Source organism: Arvicanthis niloticus, chromosome 22 (assembly GCF_011762505.2).
Source record: "Arvicanthis niloticus isolate mArvNil1 chromosome 22, mArvNil1.pat.X, whole genome shotgun sequence".
NCBI classification, from domain to species: Eukaryota; Metazoa; Chordata; class Mammalia; order Rodentia; family Muridae; genus Arvicanthis; species Arvicanthis niloticus.
In genome coordinates this window covers 2,126,567-2,149,398 of record NC_133429.1, presented here as the reverse complement: position 1 = coordinate 2,149,398, position 22,832 = coordinate 2,126,567, and the positions used below count along the sequence as shown (strand labels likewise).

At 54.5% G+C, this 22,832-nt stretch overlaps 1 protein-coding gene across 1 annotated transcript; it reads right to left on the bottom strand.

The window, feature by feature from the left end:
- Positions 1-13,061: 13,061 nt before the first annotated feature.
- Positions 13,062-20,629, bottom strand: Mex3d (mex-3 RNA binding family member D). Its single transcript, XM_076919448.1, has 2 exons — positions 19,601-20,629; positions 13,062-15,333 (listed from the first exon to the last, which is right to left on the bottom strand). The coding sequence occupies exons 1-2, from the start codon at positions 20,358-20,360 to the stop codon at positions 13,934-13,936; spliced, it is 2,160 nt and encodes a 719-aa protein (XP_076775563.1). The 5' UTR covers positions 20,361-20,629; the 3' UTR covers positions 13,062-13,933.
- Between the last annotated feature and the right edge of the window lie 2,203 nt (positions 20,630-22,832).

Below are 22,832 nucleotides of genomic sequence, written 5' to 3'. Positions count from 1 at the left end.
AGCACAGTCTCTACTGTGACTTCCACTGCTGTGAACACTTAACTGGGACAGACTTACAGTTCAGAGGTTAAGTCATCATGGAGGGAAGCCATGCGGGCAGACACGGTGCTGGAGACGGAGCTGAGAGGGTGACCTCTGGATCCACAGGCAGAGGGAAAAGAGAGAGACACTGCCTGGCTTACGCATCTGAGACTTCATAGCGCACCCCTCAGGGACACACCTCCTCCAACAAGGCCACACCTCCTCCAACAAGGCCACACCTCCTCCAACAAGGCCACACCTCCTCCAACAAGGCCACACCTCCTCCAACAAGGCCACACCCCCTAGTACTGCCAATCCCTAGGTAGGCCATTTTCATTCAGACCACCACAAGGACAGACACAGAGCCTGAACTGTGACCTGCAATAGAACATGAGTGGGGGGAGACCACGGTGTCGGGCTCAGTCGGCACACAAGCACGAGGCCCGAGTCCACATAGCTATCCACAGGAAAGCATGCCTGTCACCCAGGCACATGGGATCTAAGGCCACTTCCAGGAGCTGCCACTCCTGGCAAGGGACCTGGGTGGTGAGGTCACAGGGGAGGAGGCACTCAGCAGAGCGGGGGCTGGGGCTGAGGCTGGAAAGGCTGGGGCTGGAGAGGCTGAGGCTGGGTTGGGCTTGCTCCTCAGGGCCTTGCCTATCTAGATCCATCTTTGGCTTTAGTGGGAGATCAACTGTTTTGTGCAGATGTTGGGGAAGGAGAAAAAGCTGCACACACAGATGCAGTCGTGGTCACTTCAAGTGAAGGTGGAGGGCGCTCTAGACCTTAAGGTCATGGGGACCACATGTCTTTCATGTACAGACTGGAAGGCAGCAAGGGTCTGCCTGAGGCCCGGGTGGAGTTCAAGAGGCCCTGGAACCGCGGAGACAGGAAGTGTGGAGAGGACTGCAGAGCCCACGCGTCCAGCCCAAGAAGTTGTTTTGTGGTTGAGCTAAAATTCGCCCCTTACTTGACGTTCCGCCATGCACAGCTTCCTCATTGACTCTCACCTGCCTCCTCCCCAGGCCCCAGCACCCACAGTCCCCTTCCCCTGGCCAATCTGTCACCTGTTGTCCTCGTGTCCTGTCATGGAGTCTCATGGGGGCCCGTGCCCCTGCCCGCGCTCCTGCCCCTGCTCCTGCCCCTGCCCGTGCCCCTGCTCCTGCCCGCGCTCCTGCCCCTGCCCGCGCTCCTGCCCCTGCTCCTGCCCCTGCCCGTGCCCCTGCTCCTGCCCGCGCTCCTGCTCCTGCCCGCGCTCCTGCCCGTGCTCCTGCTCCTGCCCGTGCCCCTGCCCGCGCTCCTGCCCGTGCCCCTGCCCACGTGCTCCAGTGCATAGGTGTGCACTGGTGAACTCGTCCACTCATGTTGGTTCATTGTTGGAAATGACTAGGTCAGGTGTCTGACACTGGAAAGCGATGGCTGCAGGCACAGCTGGGTCTGGGCTCAGATGAAGATAAAGGATTCTCTATTTCTGTGTGTGTCTGTGCTGTGTGTATGTGTGTGTCTGCATGTGTGTGTGTGTGTGTGTGCGTATCTGTGTGTGTCTGTGTGAGTGTGTGTGTGTGTGTGTGTGTGTGTTGTTCCTCTCCCATCTTCTTCCAAGTAAGCACTTACAACTGCATGCAAACCATGACCCAGGCCTGCTCAGTGGTCACAGCACTGGGTGTTCCTGCAGAGGACCCTGGGTCAGTTCCCAGCATCTACATGGTGGCTTATAACCCACCATCTGTAACTCAGTTCTAGGGGATCCAACTTTGTGTCCTGGCCTTCACATACACAGGCACGCGTGGTGCACAGACACACATGCAGACGATACATTTCTGCCCATAAAATAAGGATAAACACACCTTTATAAGACACCGGGGTGGTGGTGGCGCACACCTTTAGTCTCAGCATGCAAGAGGCAGATGGATCTCTGAGTTTGCAGCCAGCCTGGTCTACTGGACAAGTTCCAGGACAGCCAGGGCTACACAGTAACACCCTGTCTGGAAAAAATGAAAAAAGGGAAAAAAGTTTAAAAGGAAAAGTAGTAGACCACTCTATAGCCCCAAGAAGGCCCCGAGCAAGAAGGCAGGACACGGACCAGTTGTGTGCACACCTGCCATCGCAGGGCTTGGAGGGACAGGCAGGACGGGTGGGAGTCCAAGATGAGGGACAGGGAGAAGGAGGGGGCACTGGGATGTGCTGGCATTCATATAGCCAAGTGAGTACAGAAGATTGCATCAACCAAGTCCCAGGTTTGGAGCTCACTGGCCAGGCCTGGGTCACATGACCTCACCCACTGCAGGAACTGAAGTGGACTAGCTGCTCTGAACTGGCATTACTAGAATCGACTTCCAACTCCCAATTAAAATGTCCTTCTTTAAGCCCGGCAGTGGTGGCGCATGCCTTTTCCCAGCACTTGGGAGGCAGAGGCAGGCGGATTTCTGAGTTCGAGGCCAGCCTGGTCTACAGAGTGAGTTCCAGGACAGCCAGGGCTACACAGAGAAACCCTGTCTCGGAAAAAAAAAAGTGTCTTTCTTTCTTTTTCGGACTATCCTGGAACTTACTCTGTAGACCAGGCTGGCCTTGAACGCAGAGATCCACCTGTCTCTGCCTCCCAAGTGCTGGGATTAAAAGCGTGTGCTACCTTTAAATAAATAAGAATCTATTTCTTGTTTGTGTGTGTGATGGCGTCTGCCCTAGGCATACGATGCCTGTAGAGGCCAGAAGGGGGCGTTTACTACCCTGGAGCTGCCACTGCACCAAGGTCCCCAGGACCAGAGGGAAGTGCCCCCCCACACCACTGCAGACCCCCATTCCTTTTGAAGAATGGTTTTCAGTGGGCAGCACAGTCTGACTTTAGAGTCAGGGCAATGCTCCTGCCTCAGCTTCCCGAGTGCTGGGATGAGACGTGTATGCGATCACAGCTGATGTTGTGACTGTAGGTCAACAAGCTTAAGGGTGACTTCATGACTACTGTGTCTACCCAAAATGCACATCTCTGGGGTAAGAACAGGACAGAGCGCGGGAGCCTACCCGAGTGACTGTATCCTGTAAGTGACCTACCTAACACACTTATTTCCATCTGCCCGTGGGCGTCCGAGCGGAGCAATCTGTGAGAATCTCCCACGCCCCAGCCCACAATGGGTGGCTTATTAAAAATAAACTAACTACAGAATACATTAATTCCTAACCTCTCAGGACGATTTATTTCAAGGCAGAAGAACTTCAACAAATGGAAGCTTGTCTGTTCAGCCACCCACTGAAACTTTCTGGAATTTTCTTCAGAGAGGTTAGCCAGGGAGCTTCAAGAAACAAAATTATTGACCCAGGTATGGTGACACTTGCCTGTCATCCCAGCATTGGGGAGGTGGAGGTGGGAGAATCAGAAGTTCAAGGTCCACCCTCAACCGCATATTGAGTTCCAGGCTAGCCTGGGCTACATGAGACTCTATCTCAGAAACCCAAACAAAACAAAACAATAAAATAAATCCTGGTCTGGCAAGACGGTTCTGTGGGTAAGGGAAGCCTGAGACCTTCAGTTTGATCCAAGACTCACACGGTAGAGAGAAACAGCTCTCACACGTGGTCCTCTGACCTACACACACACACACACACACACACACACACACACACCATGTACACACAGCAATAATAAATAAATAATAAACAATCAAATGAAAGAATGAGGCTGGCTGGACAGTGGTGGCGCACGCCTTTAATCCCAGCTCCTGGGAGGCAGAGGCAGGTGGATCTCTGAGTTCGAGGCCAGCCTGGTCTACAGAGTGAGTTCCAGGACAGCCAGGACTACACAGAGAAACTCTGTCTCGAAAAAAAAAAAGAAAGAAAGAAAAGAAAAGAAAGAAAGAAAGAATGAAGGCCGGGCGGTGGTGGCACACGCCTTTAATCCCAGCACTTGGGAGGCAGAGGCAGGTGGATTTCTGAGTTCAAGGCCAGCCTGGTCTACAGAGTGAGTTCCAGGACAGCCAGGGCTACACAGAGAAACCCTGTCTCAAAAGACAAAAAAAAAAAAAAAAAAAAAAAAAAAAAAAAAGAAAATAAAGAAAGAATGAGGCTGGATGGTGGTGGTGGTGCAGGTCTTTAATCCCAGCACTTGGGAGTCAGAGGCAGGAGGATCTCTGTGGGTTCGAGGCCAGCCTGGTTCTACAGGGCTACACAGCAAGACATTGTCACAAAAAACAACAAAAGAAAAACGAAAAGCCAGAAACCTCTCAATCTCGTTTAACACTGGCTATATTTTTGTGTGTAAGGAAAATCTTTAGTCTATTTCACACTAGGAACAAGAACATTGTGTGTGTGTGTGTGTGTGTGTGTGTGTGTGTGTGTGTGTGTGTGTGTGTGTAAAACTCAGTTCTCCCTTTTTCTAGTCTGGAAGCAACAGGTGACCCCGGACCACCTCATTGGTGGTTTCAAACACGTAACCGAGTCACACCTCCAATCAGGAGTAAGAAAAGTATGGCCATCCTCTGCTGCTCCAGGTGGACAGATGCCATAGCAACCGTGCCATAGCAACCGTGAGTGACAGTCACATGTAAAATCCCTGAACGCTGGCATTTCTCATCATGTAAACTGTAGAGAAAACAGGGGCGACAGTGGGACTATCGGCACAGCCCGGTCAACCTGCTACTTAGAAAGGTTGAGACAGGGGGCTGGCCTGGATAACAGAGACACCTCTCGCAAACAGAACTTTGGAGAGAGGGGTGGAACCCCACCTAGAATCCTCCAATGAGGGGCTGGGGGCGTGGTCAGGGGTGGAGGCCCGCTTAGAATCCACTAGGAAGGGGCTGGGGCGTGGTCATGGGTGGAACTCCACCTGGGATCCCCAATGTGATTTGGGGGCGTGGCCAAGGCTGAAGCTCCTCCTACTCTCCCTCTCCCGGCCTAGAATCCACCAGTGAGAGGCTAGGGTGGGGCTCCTGCTGTGCTCCAGTGGCATCAGAGGGCAGGCTGAGCAGTAACTTGCTGTGTTGGGTCCTTTTGTAGCTGATCTCTAAAAGAGTCAGCCAATTCTTTTTACTCTGACTCTTCGCTGTATCTCAGCGGGGACATAACTGTGTCTTGGGCTTCTTGGAATAAAAGGGAACTGAAATTTCTGTTTAGCAGTGCGGAAACCGGCGTGGGTGTGGGAGAGCACAGCGGGAGGAAGGAACATTTGACTCAGACTGGTTTGACCTGGTGTGGTTTACCTGTTCCAAACAAGCAGAAACATCCAGGACCCAGGCCTGGTCGCACATGCCTGTCGTCTTGCCTGCAAACGGGATGTGCAATGATGGCCGGGACTCCCAGGTCAAGCAGGTCTATACCCTGAGACCCGCTTCAGTGAGTCAAGGAAATCAAGCCAAATGTGTGGCAGTACACACCTCCCGACACTCCCTCGGCCAGCTGAGGCAGGAGGATCAAATGTTCCAGGCTTGAACTACAGAGCAAGACTCTGGCTCAGAAATTAAAAAGCAAAAGGGAAATGAGGCTGTAGCCGTCTCAGGTTCCATCCAGGGCCTGGAGAAATGGTGTGTGGTGGCAGAAGCCTGTCACTCGGGGAGTGGAGGCAGGGCAATCAGGACATCCTGGGCTATGCTGCAAGTCCAAGGCCAGCCTGGGGTCCACAAGATGCCTCCTCTGCCCAGGGACCCATTTATTCCTCCCTTTGGGTGCTCCTGACCAAGAGCTAAGACAAAGCATGTCTGCCGTGAGCTGTTTCCATCTGAGGGGCTGAGACAAGCCGGAATTCTGAGTGAGCCTGGGCACCTGGGTGAAGGGCACTCAATGTAGCTTCTGCTCTGCTCTGCGAAAGCCAAGATTGGGGCTGTGGGAATGAGCCCTTCCGGGACAAGGATGATGATGCGCTCGGATCTCCAACACCCACATAATCAGCCTGGATCTTCATCCCAGTGTGGGGAAGAAACAGGAGGATCTGGGGTTTGCTGCCTCCAGCCCAGCTATAGATTCATCTAGAGGCCCTGTCACAAGGCAAAGATGTACAGAGTGACAGGCAGGACCCTGATCTCCTCCTCTGGCCCCTCCTCAAACAGGCATACCCATAACATGGAAAAAGGAGAAGAAGCCTCCCAGGCGGGCTTGTGAACACTGAGGAAACATTAAGAGCGTGCTTTCCAGGGCTGGAGAGATGGCTCAGCGATTAAGAGCACTGACTGCTCTTCCAGAGGTCCTGAGTTCAATTCCCAGCAAACACATGGTGCTCACAACGGGATCCGATGCCCTCTTCTGGTAAATAAAAGAAATAAACAAAAGAAATAAATCTAAGAGACAGACAGAGAGACAGAGACAGACAGACAGAGAGAGAGAGAGCATAGCATGTCTTCCATTCCAGAGGATCCAGGTTCAATTCCCAGCACCCCTACGTGGAGGCTCCATCTGTAACTCCAGGGGATCCAACACCCCCTTCATGGCCCATAGCATACGCCTGGTGCACAGACATGCATGCAGGCAAAGCACATAAGATAAAATCTTTAAAACCAGGAGCTGGGCAGTGGTGGCGCATGCTTTTAATCTCAGGAGGCAGAGGCAGGGGGATCTCTGTGAGTTTAAAGTTCCAGGACAGCCAGGGCTAAAGAAACCCGGTCTCAAAAACAAACAGGAAAGGAAGGAACAGGATGAGGTGACAAAATTATTCTGTAAATCCAGGGGTCCAGCTGAGTGGCTCCGCCCTTCCAAGAACACTTTGGGGACATTGGGACTGTCAGGACTCAGGGACTCAGGGGGTTTCTGCACAGAGTGATTAGAGGGCCAAGGTCAGTGCTTAGCATCTGTAGAGTCCAGGATACCCAAAGACAACCAACCTGGAACAGTGTCCTCTAGCTCAGGGGGAAGAAACTCTGCATTATTTAAAAAGGAAAAAAGAAAAAAAAAAAGTAAAGGCCAGCAGAAGGGCTCAGAGGCTGAAGGAGCTTGCTGCCAAGCCCTGCCACAAGGTTGAAGAAGAGAAGGGAACCCCACAAGTTGCACTGGCTTGGTAGCTCACAACTGGCTGTAACTCCAGTTCCAGGGTCTCTGTTGCCCTCTTCTGGCTTTTGTAGGTACTGCATATATGAAGGTCATCCACAGACTGAAAAGCACGCATGTAAAATCAAATTACATTTTAAATTGTAACTGGCCAAGGCAAGCTGACTTTGTGGCTTGGGAAGAGATTTTTTTTTTAAATGGAAGTTTTGTGAATATCTGATGGTTAAGGGGAACAGAGGGTGGATTAGAACCCACAGTTTCCTCTGTACAGTGAAGTCAGTGATACCCAAAGTCTCTAAGTAATGGAGGATGGCCTTGAACTCCCAACCCTCTGACTTCCACCTCTCCAGTGCAGGGATGACAAGCTTGTGTCACCACACGGCGCTTCTGTGATGCTGGGGGTGGAGCCCAGGGTTTTGTGCTTGGTGAATGTTCTGCCGCTGAGCTGAGTGGCCTTGTTGGTGAACATCGGTGTGTCGACAGTGGCACCAGGACTACCGTGTAGGAGCCAGTTGGCTCCACCACATGGGTCCCGGGAACCTAACTTAGGTGCCCCCTGACCCGTTGTAATGGATCTTTTTTATTTGCTTGCTTTTGAGACCAAGTCTTTCTCTAGCCTTAATTCTAGGAGATCCTCCTGCCTCAGCTTCCCGAGAGCTAGGGTGACAGTGGTGGACCATCATGAAGGTGCAGACCTCTCAACCTGGGGTTCCACACACAAAGCCACAGGTGTTTCTACTGAAAACTATGAAATGGGACTTAGTGGCAGACATCTTTAATCCCAGCACTTGGGAGACAGAGACAGGGGAATGTCTGTGACTAGGCAGTCCAGTTAGTCTACATTAAGAATTCCAGAGCAGCCGGGTGGTGGTGGCGCACGCCTTTAATCCCAGCACTTGGGAGGCAGAGGCAGGCGGATTTCTGAGTTCGAGGCCAGCCTGGTCTACAGAGTGAGTTCCAGGACAGCCAGGGCTACATAATGAGATGCCATCTAAAGAGAAAAAATAATTGAAATAAAAAAAATCAGTAAGGACTGAAATCTGCTAACCAGTGCTCACGGAAGTTCACACAGACTGAAGTCAAAGCCTGCATGGGGCAGCACTCAGTCCTCTGTAATAAGTGATGATATTTCGGGGTGACTCTAAAAGTGGGAGTAGGGCTGTCTCTGACTCTCTTACCTGCTCTTGGGAAGCGTTTCCTTGTATTGGGTTGCTTTGTCTAGCCTTGATATGAGGTGCTTTTGCCTACCTAGTCTTAGTGTAACTTGCTATGTGGTATTTGGTTGATAACCCGCGGAGGTTTGCTCTTTTCTGAAGGGAAGTGGATCAACTGTGGATCTGGAGCATCTGGGAGGAGCAAGGAGGAGGGGATGCTGCAGTTGGGATGTAGTACATAAGTGAAAAATAAATATATCTTTTAATTTAAAAAACCCCCAACACATTCCAGTTGCTACTGTCAGAATCTGTGGAAAGACAACCCCTGGGGTCCTGGGACACTTCAGGGAAGGGCCCTGGTAGCAGCCAGAGGCTCAGCTCATTGTGGGCTACTTGATAGAACAGGGCCCAGGACGGCACATCGCCACCTCTTGGCGAGTATTAGAAGTGCAAGCAATGATTGTTGACGAAGTGTTATGTGAAGCTTTGGCCACACGGGAGCGACAGAAGGCTGAGGAGAGAGAGAGGGAGAGGAGAGAGAGGAGAGAGAGAGAGAGAGAGAGAGAGAGAGAGAGAGAGAGAGAGAGAGAGAGAGAGAGAGAGAGAGAGAGAGAGAGAGAGAGAGAGAGAGAGAGAGAGAGAGAGAGAGAGAGAGAGAGAGAGAGAGAGAGAGAGAGAGAGAGAGAGAGAGAGAGAAGAGGAGGGGGAGGGGGAGGGGCAGGGGGGAGGGGGAGGAGGAGGAGGAGGAAGAGGAAGAGGAAGAAGAAGAAGAAGGAAGAAGAAAGAAGAAAGAAGAGGAGGAGGAGGAGGAGAGGAGAGGAGAGAGAGAGAGAGTGAGTGAGTGTATGTGTGAGCCAGGGTCTCTGTATAATCTGACTATCCTGGATCTAGATCTATAGACCAGGCTGGCCTCAAGGTGGGTGAACTTTTAAACATAGAATTCTTAAATAAAATTTAAAACGTAAAGCCTTATTTATTGTGTGTGTGAGCACAGGGAGTTCAGAGAACAAGTTGGAGTCACTATTTCCTTCCATCATGTGGGTCCTGAGGATTGAACTCAGGTTGGTGGCTTGGCAGCAAGCTCCTGCACTGCTGAGCCATCTCACAGGCCCAAGTGCGGTCACTTATCGTGAAATTCTTTTTTTTGTCTTTTTTGGTTTTTCAAGACAGGGTTTCTCTGTGTAGCCCTGGCTGTCCTGGAACTCACTCTGTAGACCAGGCTGGCCTCGAACTCAGAAATCCACCTGCCTCTGCCTCCCAAGTGCTGGGATTAAAGGCGTGAGCTACCACTGCCTGTCTATCGTGAAATTCTTATAGTTAATAGGTAAAAGCCTTCTCCCATCTCATTTGAATTTCTAGTGAACCTTAGCAGGTCTAAAGATACTGCATACGGCATTTGAGTACTACAGCAAGAAATGATTTTACCAAATACAAACTATGAAAACTAAGAAATGTAATCCCAGCACTTGGGAGGCAGAGGCAGGCGGATTTCTGAGTTCGAGGCCAGCCTGGTCTACAGAGTGAGTTCCAGGACAGCTGGGGCTACACAGAGAAACCCTGTCTCGAAAAACCAAAAACCAAAAACCAAAACCAAAAAACAAACAAACAAGGAAAGAAACATATTTGTTGTTCACTGGGTAGAGATTTAACTATCCTCATCCCTCCCGCCCATCTCATGAGATGGTGCATCATGAAGCCCAAAGCGACTTTAAAACTGGACAACTAGTTGTGTAGCCCAGGTAGGACTTGAACTCCATCCTCCCCCACCTCCAGAGTGTCTGGGTGACCGGGCTAGCCGTGATTGCCCAGGTGGCTGACTGGCTTTATTATAACTTCAGTCACTGCACACAATTCTATGTGGGGACTGTGTCCGTCATGTCTCCTTGTGGTGCAGGACGCTCCTGTTCGTGTCCTAGACTCTGTTTGAGGTGACACGTACTCAGGTCCCCAGGACGGGAGCACCTTTGAAGCTGTTAATCTTCTGTAATTTGTTGTGATGTTACATTTTTTTTTTTCACAGTCCTCGGAGGCCTTTTATTTAGGTTTTACATCTCTAGAAGAATACTCCCGGGATTTCCTCCTGCATCTCTGTCTTGCTTCCTCGTGGGCTATTTCTCTAGGTTCACAGCAAATCTCGTGAACGCTCCACACTTGCTCAACCTACCTGTGAGGTTCACAACGATTTCCCAGCTCTGTGATCACCAGTGACATCAAATCTACCAATGCATCCATCACAGGTGGGATCCAACTGCAGAAAGTAGGCGACTGATGAGGACCTGGCGTTTGCACGCTTCTCGCCTTGTTGACTCTCTTGAGAACATCTGCCAGGACATCGGTGCACACCAGGAAGATGGTGGAAAGGCACTGGGAGGGCCGATTTACATTTTTTATTTGTGTGTGTGTATGTGTGTGGGTACCATGACACAGGGGATGCAGAGGACACTTTTGTAGATGGTTTCCCCCACCTGGGATCCCAGTGTTTTGTTTTTCTAGGTTGATCCTGTTACCCTGGATCAACACCTGGATGTTAACTGGAAGTGGGGGAGGTGTATAGGCCTGTGGTCCCAGCGCTCAGGGTCTGGGGACACCTCAGGGAGAGCTCAAGGCTGAAAGTCACAAGAGGACCAAGAAGATGGTGGGTAGGAAAAGAGAGAGAACTAAGAAAGAGGGTGGGATGGGTGGCTCAGTGGTTATAGCACCGGCTGCTCTCACAGAGGATCTGGTCAGTTCCCAGCATCCACATGGGGTTCACAGCTTTCTGTGACTCCAGTTCAGGGACCAATGCTCCCATCCGGCTGCTGCTGGCACTGCACATACGTGCACAGGGACGTGCAGGCAAAATGACATAGATATTAAATAAGAAGACAGTTTTTAAAAAGATGTCTCAGCAGGTTCTCTCTAAACCTGAAGACCAAGTTTGCTGCCCAGACACAGAGTGGAAGGATAGAACCAGGACCTGCAGATTGACCTCTGACCTCCCTGCACTGCTGCTCTGCCCGCCCCCATCTATGCCTGAGGCCACACACCCATAAGTGTCAGCATCACAATAAGTCTTTAACATTATTTAAGCCAAAAGAAGGCGGGCTTAGTGGTGACCCATCCAGCAGGCAAAGTCCTTACCAAGGGGTGCCATTTGGAACTCAATACTGGCCCCCGGGTCCCACCTGCTTCTGAAGGCCCTCTCCACCCTGCCCATGTGCTCTGCCTGTCCTAGACCCTCTGTGGTGGCTCGCAGGTCCAGCCGTCCTGTGCCCAGGTCGCCCTGCGGCCCCAGCCACGCGCTTGCCCTCGTGCCTTCGAAATTTTAGTTTCTTCAGTTAGGGCTGTGGGGACAAAGAGTCTCAGTGGAGTCATTGAAACATCAGGGCACGACTGGCTGACTCCATTATCTTGAAGGCTGAGTGTCCTTGGCCTGAGTCCCTGTCACTTCAGACTTACCCTGTGTCTATGTGACTGCTTCACTGTTTACTCCTAATCCTCCTGCCTCAGCGTCCAGCATGCAGGGATGACAGGCCTGTACCTGCTCGCCTGACTTATACAGTGCTGGGTCTGAAACCCAGGGCCCCATGCTGGGTAAGCACTCTATCCAGCCACAGCCCCCCCACAACCGCCCCCCCTCCAGTCTTTTGTTTCTTTCCTTAGACAGGTTTTCAAGTAGTCCAGACTGGCCTAGAACTCACCATCCTCCAGCCTCAGCCTACCTAGTACTCAGATCCGGGTAGGTGGCAACATCTCGCTCCAGCGTCTCTTCCCTCAGACCACCTGTCACAAGACCTGGCACCCTAAGCCAGTGTGGCCTCCACCGTGCCGCCCTTTTATTTTTTGGTTTTCAAGATGAGACTTCTGTGTAGCCCTGGCTGTCCTGGAACTCACTCTGTAGACCAGGCTGGCCTCAAACTCAGAGATCCTCCTGCCTCTGCCTCCCCAGTGCTGGGACTATAGGCGTGCCTGCACTGGCACACCTCTTGACCTCCAGGACCTTAATCACTCCTAGAAAGACCCCTCCTGACAATAAGGTCCTAGCGAGAGGTTCTTGGGATTTTGTGTGTGGTGGTGAGCATGCCCTCAAACACCTCAGCTCTCAGAGTAGGATGTAGGTCTTAGGAGTGACCCCTCTCTTATAGATGGGGTATACTACATGTGGTGTCCTGCCTCTTCCTTCTCTAGCTGATAGCCTGTCACCTCCTCCAAAAAGCCCTTCATGCCTGGCTTTCCCGTGTTCTGCTACCTGCTGTGTATTCCTCCCTAGGGGTTGAACTATGGCCAGGAAGGAGGCAGAAGTTTGTGACCCTCTAGGATCCCCTGTCCCCTCCCTAGGTTAGGGAAACTGAAAACCACCAGGGGGCGCACCTACCAGGCAGAGGTTGACTCTGGACTTGAGCTGCCTGCAGGCTGGGCAGTGTGCTCCAGGTTCCCAGGTTTGGGAGCTGTCACGCATGCTGGGGAGGGTCTGTGAGATGCAGGTGTCTTTGTCTCATTTCTGTCCCTGTAACCCCAATAAGACACATCGGCTTTTTATCCTGCAGTAGGCTCTGTATCTGGGGTAAGCAGACATGTACCATGTCTCCCCCACTTTTCCCCACAGCCCCTCCCTGGCCCTCACCTGTCATCAGAACAGCATGACTCTCATTCCAGGTCAGGTCAAGCATGCTAGATTCCCTCTCAACTAGGGGTGTCCACTGTCCAGCAACCATTGCTCCACATCTCAGCTGGGCCGCCTTGGTGGCTGGGGTCTGTCCCTGGGGTGAGAGGGGCTTACACATCATATGCAGACTACAGTACTGAATGGTGGGTCCCTCAATGCTCACAGGCCGGATGCCCCCTAGGAGTGGTTCGCCCTCCTATGGGTCACAGCTCTTAGAATGAAGGGACCGTTATTATCCTCAGGGACTCCGTCCTACCACAGCACGCGAACGCCAGTGCTTACATATAGGAAAACAACTTTATTAAGAAGGCTTTCGAGTCCAAAAATAAAACTCTGGATACAATGTTTTTAAACCCTTAAATCAGTTCAGCAAATATATAATCAGTGATTTAGCTGTCAAAGATTAAAGGTCCGTTGCTTTATTTAAAATAAAATATATTTTAGTTCTTAAAATTTATTCCGTAAAGTACATATATCTAATATAAATTCCCTACATATACACAGGAAGTATGAAGTAAAAATAACAATAAAAAAAACTTTAAAAACCTTTTTAAAAAACAACAAAAAAAGAACCGCAACACTGAGTCTTAATTTAAAAACAAAACAACCACAATAAAACAAGTTATAAATCTGTCGATGGGACCCCCCTGGATACCCCCCATTACCCTCCTCTTGGCCACCCCATGGCTGATGTACAAAATGGTATATGTTTGCCCCAAAAAAAGGGAGTGTATGTGTGTGGGGAAGCCACCTGCCTTTTGAAGTTTCTACAAGAATCCACACTGTTAAATCCAGTGAGAGTTGTAAATATCGTGTTATTTTTTGTTTTAAGATCACCCCGGAAACGGGGAGGGGCGTCTTAATAAAAAGTGCAAACAGAGAATTTTCCGGTTTATTGTCACCGGCTCACTCAATACTGTCACTTGTCAAGAACGGAGGCGCTGCCGCTGGGCCGCAAGCTGACGGGCTCCACGCCTGCTGCAGGAGTTAAAGCTGTTACACACGTGTGGGCCCCTCTGCCTCCCACTGCCCTGCAGCCCAGACCCCACGACCTCTCCCCCCAAGTCCTGCCCCGTCCCTCCTCTTCCACCCCAGGCCTGAGGACCTCCTGCTTGGGGAAGCCAGGGCCACCCCGTCAAGTAGGGGTATACTAGGAAAAGATATGAATGGCTTGGGTAGCCGGCGTGCGGCAGGCGGGACACTCTGGTTCACTCTTCCCGCAGATGCGGACAGCGCAATCCATGCAGAAGAGGTTGTGGCCACAGGGGACCAACGCAGCCATGGCCTCGCCTTCAGAGCACACCACGCACTCTCGGGCCAAGGCTGCCGCGGGTGGGCCAGGGGCGGCAGCAGACGCAGAGGAGTTCGCTGCTGTGGTAGATGGCTTGTGGTTGCCCTCCGAGGGGACAGTGTCCAGTGTGGAGGACGCCGGGGTTGTATTGGGCAGAGAGGGGGTAGTGGAGAAGGTGGTGCTGCCAGAGAAGGGAGGCAGTGCACTCTGCGGGGGTCGCCAAGGCACCGCACCCACTGGATCTGGGACACTTCGACGTGCCAGTGGCAGCTCCAGGCTCAGTCCTCCTGGCTCGGGCAGCGTGGGTGAGTGGCGTGGCGTGGTGGCGGCCCCGCCGCCGCCGCTGCTGCGCCGTGTGCCTGTGTTGGGTTGTGTGGGTGCTCCATTAACTGCGGGGCAGCCGCTGAAGGCTGGCAGGGGTGCAGCTCTCTCGAAGGGCGCCCAAATGGTAGCCGTGGCAGGCACGGTCAGGTCTAGCGCCAGGAAGTCAAAACCAAAGTCACAGTCCTCTGGGGTGGCTGTCCCCGTTGGAGCACCGGGACCGTCCCCACCAAATGTGAAGCCCCCGTTGCCCGAGCCCCCATAGGGGCTGCTGGGGCTTGGGTCCGGCAATGGTGGCCCTCCACGGCTGCCCACATAGAAGGGTTCAGGGGTGCTGGCTGCGCCCAGGGCATTATCCCCTCGAAGCCCGCCGGTGGCTGCGGGGGGCCTCCGTCCTGGGTGGGGGGCCTTGGCCCAGAGGCTGGCTGCAGCTCCCAGCAGGTCTAGACACACGTCGGTACCATTGGCGTGGAAGTCACTGTCCGGGCCCGCATCAGTGAAAGCCCCGGTGCGTAGTGTGATGTGGGCCTCAATCTCCTCCCGCGCACGGTCCACGTTCTCTGGCATCCCGGTCACAGCGAACACTGGCTCCTTGTCACGCCCGGGAGTCACGATGTACGTGTGCGTCCTTTGCTGGATCCGTTTGATGGTGGCGCCCTTGGGCCCCACCACAAGCCCCACCACACGGTAGGGCACACGCACCTGGATGGTGGTCTGGCCCGGCAGGTTGGGGGGGCCTGGAGTGGCCCCCGACAGCCCGCCCGCCTTGCTACGTGTGGCTCGGATTAGCGAGAAGTGCTCAGCAGCCGACAGGATCTCCCGCTTGGCCATCTCCACATCTTCCTTGCGCCCGGTCACGATGAAGACCGGCTCCTCCCCGCGCACCGGAGTCTTGATGTAGGTATTGGTCTTGGCACGCAGGGCCTTGATCTTGCACCCTAGGAAGACAGGAGACACATGACCCCTAGGTCACCCAAACTTGATACCCATATTCCATGGTCTATGCCTAGACAGACTGACTCCCCACTCCGAACCCCATATTTCCATCTCCTGATGCAAAGCAGCCAGGCAGGGAAGGCAAGTTGGCTCGTGGGTTAAAGGGACTTGTTGCCAAGCCTGATGACTGAAATCTGAGTCACCAGGATCAATGTGGTACAAGGAAAGACCCAGCTCCCACAAGTCCTCGGACTGCCACATGTGTCTTGAATCTGTTCCCCCAGAAATGAATGAGTAAGTAAAAAAATTGTCAATGAAGGGAAGCTGGCACAGCCAGCAGCAGCGATCCACTCATCCCCAGTCTTAGCTCCAGTGTAACAATCAGGACTCAAGGTAATCCAGGTATGGCAGGAGTCTGCCACCATCCACAAGGGTTTACTGACCCTTAATGGTAGCTAAGCACACTTCGGCTGTTCCAGAACTTGGGAGGCTGAGGCAGGAGGATTACCACAAGTTCAAGGCCAGCTCAGGCAACCCAGTGACACTCTAGCTTACCTCCAGCACTGGCCATAGGGAGGTAAGGGGACAGGAATTTAAAGTCAGGCTCAGCTACAGTGGGTTTGATCAAGGCTAGCCTGAGCTACATGAGACTGCACCAGGTCCTCAACCCTCTAACAGCATTGTGTGAGGCGGAGGCCTGAGGCCCAGAGGGTGGCAACACCTGTTATGCCTGCATTTTCGGTTTTTATTTTTTGCCAAAGGAATCCTCTCAGGCCACTAGGCTGCAGTCTTGGTTTGATGGGGACTCCTGGACTATAACTCTGGGGCATCCTCAAAAGTCCCAGAGAGGCTCTGAAGTCTATGACCCCACGGAGACCCAGGCGTGTCCCTGTGGGATGTAGACATCTCCCCGCTCCATCCTTCCATCTGGGAGACCCTCCAGCCCTTAGGGGCTCCCCTGGTATCTGGAGCCCTGGGAGGCGGAGCAGGGAACACACTGTAAGTACCACCCAGGGTCACAGACAGCATCAGACAGCAACAGTGTTGCTCCTGTGTCCAGCAAAACAGAGAAGCTGCTGGGTCCGCAGGTCTCATGGAGCGGCGTGAAGACCGCTGCTCTGCAATGACCAGTCTGGAGCTCAACAGCACCCAGACTCTGAACAAATCAGCCAGTAATTGCAGTCACACCCCTCTGGCAACTCCAAGTTTGGCCAGAGTTTCTGCCATCTCCTGGGCCGGGGTTTGAGGGACTACTCCCCTACTTGGCTACATGTCTTCTTCCAGGGAACCCCAATAACAAGAGGGTATCCAAAGTCTCTGCATTAACACCCCAAAGTGTACCAGGCTTGCCCCTGATCTGGCTGCCCAGATGTCTACTCTTACGAACTGGAAGCCAGGAAGGGACTGGGTGGGGTGGTGGAGCCCAGTACATAGGGCATTGTGTGCCCACCTCAGATGCTGCTCCACAGGGGCACAATTGTGTGTGTGTGAGGGCCCTACAGTGCAGTGGCCTGGTCTATGGATGGTGTTTCACTGAGACCTGGGACTTAGCTGGGGACAGAGATGTGAAGCAAGAAGAGATGGAGTCAGTAAATGAGGCCCCTCCCACTCTAGTCAGCGGCTTCTCCCTAACTGTGACCTAGCCTTGGCCCAGAGGTAGCACTGGCTAGGTCCCTAAGGACCAAGAGGGTACCAAGAGCACAGGGCATCTGGCAAGCATGGCCACCTCTGCACTCCAGAGGTTAAGGAAGGGCCATCCCCAGATGGAGGCCAGCCTGGGCTACAGACAGAGCTGGCCTGGGGGCGTGGCTCAGGGATGGAGCTCCTGCCTAGAATCCCCCAGTGAAGGGCTAGTAGTGTGGCTCAAAATACCCGCCAGTGTCTTCTACAACTGCAAAAGACTGAGGCCCACGAACAGCACGGTGTGTGTGGGGGGGATGATAAGCCGGCCTTGGTTCCCTGCGGCTCTTGTCAGGTACGGAAGCCCCGTAAGATACATCTCCTGTATCCTACGTGCACACACCCTGGCCTTTGAAAGGCAACCATGAGTTCAGGGAACCAACCCTGGGGAAGCATGGGGGACCAAACCCAGAGACATGCATGGCCCAGGGTCAAGGGAAGACATCACAGGACTTGACAGATGGTTTGTCAACTCGACACAAACCTAGGATCACTGGGAAAGAGGGAATCTCAACTGACTGTGTCCATTAGGCCGGCCCGTGGGTGGGCATGACTGTGGGGACAGCCCAGCGTATTGGGGTGGTGCCATCCCTGGGCAAGGTGGTCCTGGTTGTATAAGAAGCAGGCGGGCGGAACAGGCCATGAGGACAGCCAGTAGGTAGCACCTCAATGGCCTGTGCATCAGCTCCAGCCATGAGTTTCCCTCAGTGAACGTCTATAGCTGGAAGATTAAAATAAACCTTTTTCTCCCAAGCTGCTTTTGGTTACTGTTTTATTGCGGCAACAAATGGCCAACTGGGCTAAATGCGTTTGTGTGGGAGAGGCTGGGACCACAGATGTCAGAGGGAAGGGCTGTGAGGCTGACATCCTGCCCCTATACCCAGGGTACCCCCCACATGGCTCTGAGTCCATTTACTCAGCTGAGACCTGTGGACCACAACGCTCCAGGGACATCTGGTTAGTGTGTCAGGGGCCACCCCAGCACAGGGGGAACTCAAGGCCAAGCTTGCTGTTGGCAACCCATGACATCCCAAATCCCAATAACACATCAGACTGGGACTGAGCCTGAAGCTCCCGGATTTGATTCTCCAAAGAGTGCTAAGCTACACATTCACACCAAACTGTGGTGGGCCATGCCTCCAAAAAGAGGCAGCAGGCAGGTGACTTTGGGACAAAAGATTACAGGCCTTGACTTCTCCACTTGGCCACACAGACTCTGAACAAGTCTGGAAAACGGATCTTGGTACAGTTACAGGGGATGGCATCGGGCGGGAAGCCAACCCAGGGTGGCATTGACAACCTACACAAAAGGACAGCTGGCTCACCTGACTGTCCCCACCCTCGCTTTGGTATTCCTCGTGAGCCCCTAGGCCCAGCACCGCCCATTCTCAGTAGGCATGGAACAGGTAAGTGGTAAGGGTGGGGGACACCGGCTCTGCCCTACACTCCTGGAACTAGGGAAATGGCCATGGATGGTGCCTGCTAGCTGGAGGATGGCAGTCACCTTTGCAACGCAAACCACCCTCATCCTTCTCCTTCTCCAGAGGTTCCTGAGGGTCTAGGAATGCCTAAGCCCCACCCTAAAGTTCTTAGAACTAGCTTGATCCCCGATCTTAGTCGGGGTAGGAGTGGGCTGCTGTAGGTGGGGATGGAAGGAGAAAGTTGGGGGCCACCACTATCCAGGCTTGTGGGTGTGTGAAGGGCTGAATACTGCCCACCACACTCCTGCCCGCCCCGGCGGCTCAGGGGCCAATGAGCAGTGGCTGGCCTGATGTCACCGTGCGAATCTCAGCCTGGCTCTCGAACAAAGAGAACAATGGGGCTGCCAACAGAGACACTCCCCAGCTCCACAGTGCTGCGGCAGGGACCCCCATGCCTGGGTAGCTTAGCTCCCTACACCCTGGGCCTGCTGGGGGTCAGTCTGTCAAAATGGGCGGGGTGAACCCCATGGAGAGCTTCTATAGCCAGGAGACCCGCCTATAAATCCCAGATTCTCAAGCTCAGGGTTAGCGTGGGGCTATAGTTCTTTTCTCGGAGGCCAGCATCTAGTCTGGACCCCCAAGCTAGAGAGCAGAGGAAGGCACCTTCTATCTAAACTATACTGTACTTCAATCCTGCCCTCCGGGCACCCTCCCTGGGCTAGCAAGTCTGAGCTGGCCCCGCCCCATGCCTCTGTGTGTGTGTGTGTGTGTGTGTGTGTGTGTGTGTGTGTGTGTGTGTGTGTGTGTATGTGTATGGGGGTGGGTGGGGTAGCCCTAGCAGCTTCTAAGGGGCCTATGTCTTAGGGTGTCCCCAGCTATGGCACATGTGGTTGTCCCTAGGAACTCAGACAAAGGCAACGGCTGTGGCCACAGCTTGGGCTGTGCCCAACTTCTGCAGCAGCCGGCAGCTTTGAACAAAGGCGCCAAGAAATCCACCGAGGCCTAGATTCCACACGGGGCGTGTCCCTGGGGTCTCCTGGTCGCATTCACACTGGGTTAGAATGGGCCACAGCTTGCCCCTTCCTCCCACCAAAGCATACGTCTCTCCCCATGATATTTATCCACGAGAATAAGGGCGCCCCCGCACCCCCCGACGGCAGCCACTCACCCTGACGACCCACGATCTCCGCGACATGCTCCGAGCTGGGCACCGGCACACACTCGGTCATGTTCACGCTTTTTTTGCGACTGCCGATCACGTTCAACTGCTCAGCCAGCAGCGTCGAGGGACCCAGGGCAGCCGGGTGTGGCGCGAAGCTGGCGAAAACGTCTGGGGGAGATGGCCGGGGACTCACGTCGGGGTCCAGAAGAGGCAGCCCGCCGGGGGCCACCGAGGAAGCCACGGCCATCGTGGGTGCCAGGGTCACCGAGGGTGTCAGTGTCATCGAGGGTGCCACGGTCACCGAGGGTGCCACAGCCATGCAGGGTGCACAAGTCACCGAGGGTGCCAGGGCCATCGAGGGTGCACTGGTCACCGAGGGTGCCAGGGCCATCGAGGGTGCACAAGTCACCGAGGGTGCCACGGCCATCGAGGGTCCCACGCCCATCGAAGGCGCACCAGTCACCGGGGGCGCCACGGCCGCCTCGAGCTCGTCGGGGGGCGCGGGCTCATCCTCTCCGCGTTCCGTCGCCCCGTCCGCGCTGCGTGTCGCCATCCCCTCATCTCCGGGGTGCGCGCCCCCCAGCCCGAGCGCGGACAGCTGGTCCAGCGCCAGGCGCAGCGCAGCGGCGGCGTCGTCGGGCTCGGGTGGCGGCCGGGGCGCGGCATCCTCGGCTCCCGCGAGTGCAGGGTGCGGGTGCCCGGGGTCGCCGGCGGTGGTCCCGGTACCCGCGCCGCCCGCGTCGGGCTGCCCGGTGGAGCCCGGCATGGCTTTAGCGCTCGGGCCCGCGCCGCCGCCGCCGCCCGCGCCGCCCTCCGCGTCTGCGAGCTCGGCCGCCGGCCGCCGGCATCCAGCGGCGGGGCGGGGACGGCGGCGCGGGGATGCTGCGGGGACGCGGGGCTGCGGGGCGGTGGCGCTGTGGCGGGGCTGGCGGCGGCTCCTGGGCGGCCGAGGCGTCAGCGGCGGCGGCGGCGGCGGCGGTGGCACGGGACGCTCGTGCCCTCCCTCCCTCCGCCCTCCCGCCGCCCCGCCCCGGCCCCGCCCCGCGACGTCACCGCGGCCAACAATGGGCAACGCCGCTGCGCACGCGCGGGCCGGGCCGACAGTCACGTGTTTGCCCCGCCCCCGCCCAGGGTGCAGACCCTCCCCCTCCCCCTGGCCCGTCCGCACGTGCGGGAGGCGCCACAGGTGGGACGGCGGAGCCGGCGGTTCTCAGAGCCACCTTGGTGCGTCCCGGGGATCTGGGGAGGATCCAGGAGCCCTCTCCATCACCCCTGGCTTCCCCGGCCTCCTCCGAGTGCGCGCCAGGGGACCTTTGGGACCTCTGTCAGGGATCACTTCATGGTCACACTGTGATTCCCCTTCCCCGATCCTGCAGAATCTCCTCTGTGCGCAAAAATGTGGCATCCCCTCCTGTGTCTGTCTTCCCAAGTCAGTTCTTGCTCTTCCTCCCGGTGTGCCTTGGGGACCCTCTGGTAGGGATCATCCTGCAGCCACACGGTGTTTTCTTTCACATCAGACCCAAGACTGTGCCTCATCGCAAAGGCCCTGCTATGGTCCCTCTTCTGTGTCTGACTTACCCTAGGATGTCCTTGCCCTCTAGAAGCCGGGGACTTCTACCTATGTGCACCTGGGGACTCTCTCCTTTAGGGTACCACAGTGACTGGTCCGCCATCTCACCCTCAAAGTCATGGAACCCCTCTCTGAGTAATAGGGTGGCACCCCTTCCTGTGCTTGTGTTCTTCCAGCTGGTTCCGTCCTCCTCTAGAAGGTGCCTCTATCCCAAGTACATCTAATGACTTGGGGACCCATTACCCTAGTCATGTACTTCCTGGCTTGGTGTCCGGGCAGCCCGAGGTCCCTTTCCCCAAGTCAAGCCTCCTTTCCCAACACCTCATCCCTGGGGATGAAGGGGGTTGTGTAAGCCCCCAAACTTAGACAACCACTTGGGCTTCTGGGGGGAGTGGCTTGCCACTGCCCATATCATTGAGAGGGACCCTCACTGGAGACACCTGGGCTCTGAGGAAGGCAGCCTCTCCCACAAGCTCTGCCCACCTCCAGGCCACACTGTCCCTAGGTGTTGCATGCACCTCAGTGTTCCTGTTGAGATTTCTCATGAACAACGGAACACGATGGACTTGTCTTGGTCCCAGCCTACGGCTGACTGCAACCTCAGGTCAGTTGTCTGGGGTCTGGGCCAGAGGCTGTCCCATTCTGCACCTCTCTTAGACTCAACCATGCCCCCTCCCCCAATCCATTCCTTCTAATCACTTTAACAATCACCATGGACACAAGTGCAGGTTGGAACACAGAGTGTCCTCACACGCCCAGTGTGTCCGTTCTTTTGCTGAGAAGCCACCTTGACCCTAATTAAAAGGCCAAGAGCTGGCTGGGTACAGAGGCTCTAAGTTCCAAGCCGGCCTAGTTTACTTGGGGAGTCCCAGGCCAGCCAGGGTTATGCAGTGAGAGAAGTTTAATAATTACTATTATTATTGTATTTATATTATTATTAAATCAAAGCTGGCTGCTGGTGGTGGCACAGACAGGCAGTTTCTCTGGGAGTTCGAGGCCAGCCTGGTCTACACAGAGTGCAGACAAGACTATGCAGAGATATCTTGCCTCAGGAGGGCAGGGGACATCTAATGTCTAGCCAGCCCCCGGGCCCAGCTACAGGCCTCGTCCTCGACTTGGCAAACTTCAGCAGCCTTGTCAGGTATTCAAAGCCAGAGACTGCACTGAGGTACACCCAGGCAAGCAGGCCACTTCTGCCCTGCCAGGCAGCTCTAAACTGCTGGCTGTGAGTTGATGGAAGGCAGAAAGACTCAGAAGTTCAGTTCTGGACCAGGAGGGTGATTGTAGGAGGGAGAGGAGAGACCAGGGAGACGGGAAGGCAGGTCATGGCCTACTTTCCTCTGAGGATGTAAACCTGGGCACCAGAGGTACCTCAAGTGGTTTCCCAGAGATTAGGAAGGAGACAGCATCAAAAAGGCGAGGGTCCAAACTTAAGTTACAGCAGTTTGTAACCCCAACTCCTGGGAGGTAGAGACAGGGCCCCTGTGGATCAACGGTCAGTGGTTCAAGCCTAATTCCTGAACTCTAGGTTCAGCAAGAGACCCTGTCTCAAAAACCAAGGCTGTGGGGGAGACAGAGAGCTCTTGTAGGGACCTGAGTTCAGTTACCAGCACCCACAGAGCAGCTCACAACTGCTTTTAAGTCCATTCCCAGGGGATCCAGCTCCCT